Source organism: Urocitellus parryii, chromosome 9 (assembly GCF_045843805.1).
Source record: "Urocitellus parryii isolate mUroPar1 chromosome 9, mUroPar1.hap1, whole genome shotgun sequence".
NCBI lineage: Eukaryota > Metazoa > Chordata > Mammalia > Rodentia > Sciuridae > Urocitellus > Urocitellus parryii.
The window spans coordinates 104,231,610-104,238,017 of record NC_135539.1 but is presented as its reverse complement, the minus strand read 5'-3'; the positions used below and the strand labels follow the sequence as shown (position 1 = coordinate 104,238,017).

General features: G+C 33.7%; 1 protein-coding gene across 1 annotated transcript in view; it reads left to right on the top strand.

Annotated features, from left to right (window-relative positions):
• Positions 1-306: 306 nt before the first annotated feature.
• The window catches only part of Kcnk2 (potassium two pore domain channel subfamily K member 2), a 191,375-nt gene continuing 185,273 nt past the window's right edge, over positions 307-6,408 (top strand). Inside the window, exon 1 of the mRNA XM_026387976.2 lies at positions 307-739. Coding sequence (XP_026243761.2) covers positions 706-739 — 34 coding nt within the window. The 5' untranslated portion in view covers positions 307-705. The remainder of the gene's footprint in view (positions 740-6,408) is intronic.

Here is a 6,408-nt window from a genome sequence, read left to right as displayed (position 1 = left end):
GCAATTTAGATAAGGTGAAAAAAAAAATAAAAGCCTAAGTGGAATGTAGCCAATGATTCATCTGTCTGCATTAATAGGTTCCAGCAATGGTACTACAGGCACAGAAAGTCTGTTTGCCACTGCACTTAGCAAGCACATGAGCTTAAAAATAAACTTTGACAATGTAGATCTCTTTGTCCTTTCAGGAATGGAAAGCATTATGTACTTCAAAGCACACTAAGCCTGATTTGAAAATATAGTTGGGATTTTGTTACTGTGGCAATTGGGAGGCTCTTCAGACTGCACACAGCACATGGATGCTGTGTGTGTAAATAGTACTTGAGCCACAAAACTAGTGAGAATAAATGAGCTGGCAACTTTGATATGTTCATTCATAAGGAAGAAACTTCTGTCTTTTAAGCTCTCTGGTACATCTGGGACATGATTCCTCGTTTTAATCAGGGAATTTCCTCCTGAATCAAACTGCAAAAACAGAGGATTTAAGTAGCACATTTTCACTTGCATACAGCAGCGCTTGTTCATTTTGAGTGTTGTTGGACAGGAAATCGATCTACAGGGTAACATTCACATAAAAAAGGAAACAGTATGGGACGATGGCTTATTAGTACAAGTGACTCTGTTTTGGAAATTACGGACAAGAAACCTTGGAGGAAGAACGGCATTAAAGATCAAAAGCATGATGACTCCTGATGAAAACATCACCAAATGATGAACCCACGAACAAAAAGGAGCTTCTACTGTAAGTCTCTTTGCAATAACCAAGTATCTTATTTGTTTTCAAATTTTCTAGAGTATTCTGGGTAGATTTCCAAGCAAGAATTTGGTGTAGAGGCTTCATTATAGACAAGTCTATAATTAAACTCATTGGGTGGTTCCAACAGAGGGTTAGTTACTGAAATTTTTTCCATGACCTTGCAACACTGAAATAAATTGCACGTTAATTTGGGAATGTTTTATATGATAGGCATGTTATATCAGGCTTTTATTGTGGGATGTATTACTTCTGGCAATGCAAAATTGATCAACATATGTATCTGTAAATTCCATTGCATTTGGATTCTGATAATTTGAATGATGCTTACTTTGGTTTCATGTAGAGGTTATTCCTGTAATCAGGATGTTCATGTATAGGCTCACACATATTATTCGTAATTTGGAGAGATTATTAGCTATTTCCTGAGTGAGTCTTATTTCCTTGTGGGGAAGAGATGGTTTAGAATCCTGACAATGGGGGAAGTGAAGATATGATAGCTCAAACTAAATCCCTGCTTTTTTTCCTTTTTAAGTTTTCATAGTTTATTTGATAAATAGTGTTGTTTGAAAAATTATTTAAATATCTCTATGTAAATAATAATTTTAGGAATATTGTTGTGCTCTTAGAAATGTGAATCAAGGTAACCAAAATTATAGCCCTATGTAAATATTAAATATAGTAAAGCCTATTTTTAGCATTTGGCATATAGTGCATACTCAGTTTTTGAATGTTGAATAAATTATGGTGTTGGGTAATAGAAAAAAAATCAGGATTATATAGTCATTATTTTATATCAGGGTTTTATTTTTTGGACCTATCCCTGGGTGTGGCTGAATTGTATGTAAAAAAGAATTATACTATTTATTTAATTATAATTATATTATAATAAACAGGTTACATTATATATTTTTTTCTTTTATAAGAAATTTCTTTAGAAATTGAATTTCCAAGTAATTGTTATTCTTGATTGTTTTCTTTTGAGATGCAAAAGAGTTTGTCTCACTTATTTGAAAAAGTGTCAGAAAGCTTTTGGAGTAACTTGGTACATAAAACAATTAGGTATCAGTTTGTCTCCAGCTAGTATGTAAGGTCTTGGTAGTGCAAGTTTGAGGCACTGGAGCTTGAAATAAACACTTTTGGAGCCTCCTGTGCTGAGGGTTGGAAGGTAGGCCAAGACACTGGCTAAGTCCTCCATAGGGAGGTCATCTTTTACTTGTAAGGGACATGAAAATAAACTGAGGGGAGGAAAAGACTCTTGGAATCCAATTGAATGTTTCCAAGGTGGACAAAGGAAAGGAATCTAGGGGGAGAGTCTTGGAGAGATTAGGGAAACTCATCTGTTATGCTATCTCCATCTTTATGAAGCCTGATAACACTGTTCTAGAATTCTAATGCTTTCTAGGCTGGGTATAGACATGGCTTCAATGGAATTCATTCCCCTTTGGAAATGAGAATTCTGCACATGTGATTGTTTTGCACCTGATTAGAAATGATGGTGGGATCCATTGGGTAGGAACCCATTGAAGCTGTAGGTAAGCAACAGTTATCATGAATAAAAAATGATTTTGGATAATAATAACATGGAACTTTTGGGCAAGTTTAAATTATATCACATATAACATCATATATAAAAATGAATATGCTTAAATTATCCCTTTAGTAGTTTAATTTCATCTTCTACTTAGCGGTATATTTTACAGGTAATTTCTACAGGCATATCTATCAGAATATAATTTTATTTAGAATAAGATAGAATAAGATAGTTTGTAGGAATTGCCTCAAAGTTCTTTTAGTACTTAGGAGATTGGTTGATATCATCTGCATGAATACTTTTTTCGGCTAAAATCATCTGGATTTATTATGCAGGACACTGGGATCTCAATCAAGAAATGATGCAACATTTGAGATGTCCTAAGGCTGTTTTTTTTTTTTTTCTTAAGGAAAGGGAAGGCATTTGATTACTATATGCTCAATGAAAGTCAAGTAAGTAATGTATGGTAGAATGATTATAATTTTGAGAATTATCTTCAAAAGGAAAATGTAGGTTTAGACAAACCCCCACCCCCAGCAAGAAAAGAGCAGAATGTAATTATTGTTAACAAATGATACCTTGAATTTTTATGGCATGCTATAATTTTTCTAGTTAGTTATTTAATATCAAAAGATCTATAGCTAGAGCTCTCCAAAGATTTGTTGTACCAAGAGGAATGTGTTCCCCACTGCTGGTGGTAGATTAGCAAAGAGAGAAAAGCAAATATTCTGAGTCAAACACATGTGTGTTGGAATTTCGGGTCTGTCACTCATAGACTGTGTGACCTTTGCCAATTACCTAAATGCTAAGCCTCTGGATCTCTATATATAAATGTGTTAATAAGTTTTCCTTCTTGGAATTGTTATAAAGATTAAATGAGATAATTTATGCCAACTGCCTAGGATATAGTCAGTATATGATAAGGTAGTTAAACTACGTGGGCTTTAGAAACCTTTCTAACTTTCCATTTCTAATAATTGTAGCTATTTAACCTAATTCCTCAATTGTATTAAATGTTATCCAAAGGTCTAACTTGATAGAAATATCTATTGTCTATTCACAGGACTCCTAAGCCAAGTTCAGTAATGAGTAAGTTAATCAGAATGCATAAGCTGAAAGTAATCCAGAGGATTTCATTTGTTTGTTTTAAATGGTTCAGGTATACTAGATGGTTGATATCCATTTTATTGACCATCCTAAAGTCATCAATGATTAAGACAGTGGAAACACTGGATTGGCCATTGCTAATGAATTTTCCCTTTCATCATTTGTATATAAACTTTGTTTAAACATTTCAGGACACCACCATAATCAGCAAAGTCATTCTCAGCAGAAGTGATTTTTTAAAAAAAAGTTTAAGGACTGAAAATGTTCATCTTAAAAATGTTTCCTAAGACATCTTTCTATGGTGCCTTCAAAAATCAAAATTTTATGTGGATAGTATATGTTGATGATTTAATTTATTATGTTTATCTGTTGCAAGCACACATGCAAAGCACTTGGGAAGAACCACCATTCTTATACTACAGCTCAATTTGGCTTAAGCAGTGTTTACACATCACAGATATAAAATAATCTAGTTGCTATATTTCCTATCTGAAAAAAAATCACTGATTTTTGAGAGCACGCCAGCAGTGGCTATTAAAATATTATCTTACCTCTGTGTAGTGCTATTTTCTTTTCAAAAACATTTCCACATATATTATTTCATTTGTTCTTACCATTGAAATGGAGAGGACAGTTACATTTACTACATTTGCAGCATGATCTGAATACTAAACCCAGAAATTAGGCAGAATTCTCTAATGAAAAATTTGGATAACAAGAAATGAAATTTTGCATGTAGTATATAATTTGTTTAGTGGCTTTATGATCATCTTTGATTTTATCTAGAAACATATGTATTGGCTTTTTTCATGCATTAATAGGTATCTTAAACTTGAGATCTAACACTTATTTGTATTGTGCCACTCACAGAGGCCCAGCCAATTAGACAGAAAGAAGACATAGTATAACTGGGTTCAGCCTCCATCAGTTGTGCAGAAAACCCTGAGTGTCTGAAATTCTTTAGGTCTTCTCTTGTATCATAGCCCAGACACTTTAAGGGAGTGAAGGTGTTTATATGTATTTATTTTTTTTTAATTTTTGTTTTACAATGTATTCAAAGCCCACACATGTGCTTTTGGCTATCTTCCTTGGCTGCTGGTGTGACATGGATTTGGATAACTGTAGTGTGTGTGTGTTTGTGTGTGTGTGTGTGTGTGTGTGTGTGTGTCTGTGTTTAAATCAACATTGACAGCATCAGCTCAAAGATTGACAGTCTACCTCTTGTGGGCATGGATTTCAAGACTTGTGGCATAATTATATCTTATGATTTCAGTACAGTCGTCAGTTGTCTTCCTTGGTATGACTGAAGGTTTTAACCTGCAGGGACTATAGTTTACAGGTGCTAGAGAAAAACAGAAAACTATAAAGCAGCAGAGGCCAAATGTCTCCTGTAAGTTAACCACTAGGTGATTTAAAAATTGAATATGTTGACATTTTCACATCCATTGTTTTGTATATGCAAGATTCTTTTAGCTCAGCTCCTAATTTTCTTTCCATTTAAAAGCTTCCCATTAAACATTCTGCATAAAATGCTTTCCGTTGGTGGCATTTCAGGAAAATGTAGGCTTCAGGAAGAAACCTTTGAAGAGAGGCCTTAGGTACCTTTTAGCTTTCTGGCATGAGTCAGGGAAGTTCTGGTTCTGCATGTGCCAACCTCAGACTTTATTGTCCCCTTGTTATACATTCGTCTTTCGAGAGACAGACTCTAAGGTTAGATAGTCTAAGTGCAGCCAGCTAATGGAGGTGTGATTGTGGGTCACAAAATAGCTGGATGCCAAAGAATTTTGTTTTCATTATGTCATTTTTGCTCTTTTGAAACTCTAGTTAGAGGTCACAGTGAACTGAACAGTAATGTGTACAAGCAACCCAGTGACTATTCACACATGGACATTTTAGAGTTCTGAGTAGTACAAGCCTGAGCACTCTTTCTTCTTTCCCTTCATGTTTTTAAGATTTGCTTTATTTTTCAGAAAGTTACATGTTCCCACTTCAGGGTTAGATAGAGTTTTTTCTTTAATTATTATTATTTTTTGTGTGTGTGTAAGTACGCATGTATTTAAAATTCTTTTAAAATTTATATCAAGTAAAATTCACTAAACTTTGTGTGTATGGTTCTGTGAGTTTTGATATGTAGAGTCTTGGAACCACTATCAAGATACAGAACAGATTTTTCACCCCAAAATATTCCCGCATGATGTCCCTTTGGTCTTAACCTCCCCCAGCTGTAACCCCTGGGGCCCCTTATCTGTTTTCTATCTTTCCAATCTTGCATTTTTGGGAATGTCATATCCATGAAATCATATGGTCTGCAAACTTTTGAGTCTGGTTTCTTTCACTTGACAGAATGCATTTTTGATTCAATGTGTAGTGTGTATCTATAATTTGTTTTATCTCTGAGAAGTATTGTACTAAAATTTGTCAATTCAGTCACCAGTGAAAAACATTCAGGCTGTTTCCAATTTCTGTTGACTATGAACAATGCTATTTTAAATATGATATGCTCTTAGCACAGGTTTTTGTGTGAATATAAGATTTTATTTTTCTAGGGTTAATAAGGAGTGCAATTACAGATCAAATGGTAAATGTACATTTAGTTTTATAAGAAACTGCCAAATCGTTTTCTAGAATGGCTTTACTACTTTGCAAAGGTCTGAGGGTTCTAGTTATTTATATCCTTGTCAACGCTTGTTATTCTAAAGGGTTTTATTTGTTTGTTGTTTTTTTATTTCTTAGTTATTTCAAGAAGCAAATAATGGTACCTCAGTATGGTTTTCAGATATTGAAGATCTTTTCCAGTGCTTATTTGAAATTTGAATATCTTCCTTTGTGAAATATCTGTTCAGATCCTTTGTTCACTTTTACTGATTATTTGTTTTATTATTGTTAGCTTTGATAGTTCTTTTTAAATTAAAGACATAGGATTTGTAACTTGAAGATATTTTGTATAGATTTATTTTTCATTCTTTAACCATTTTTTATAGAGAAAAGATTTAGTTTTGATGAAGTGCAAGCAATC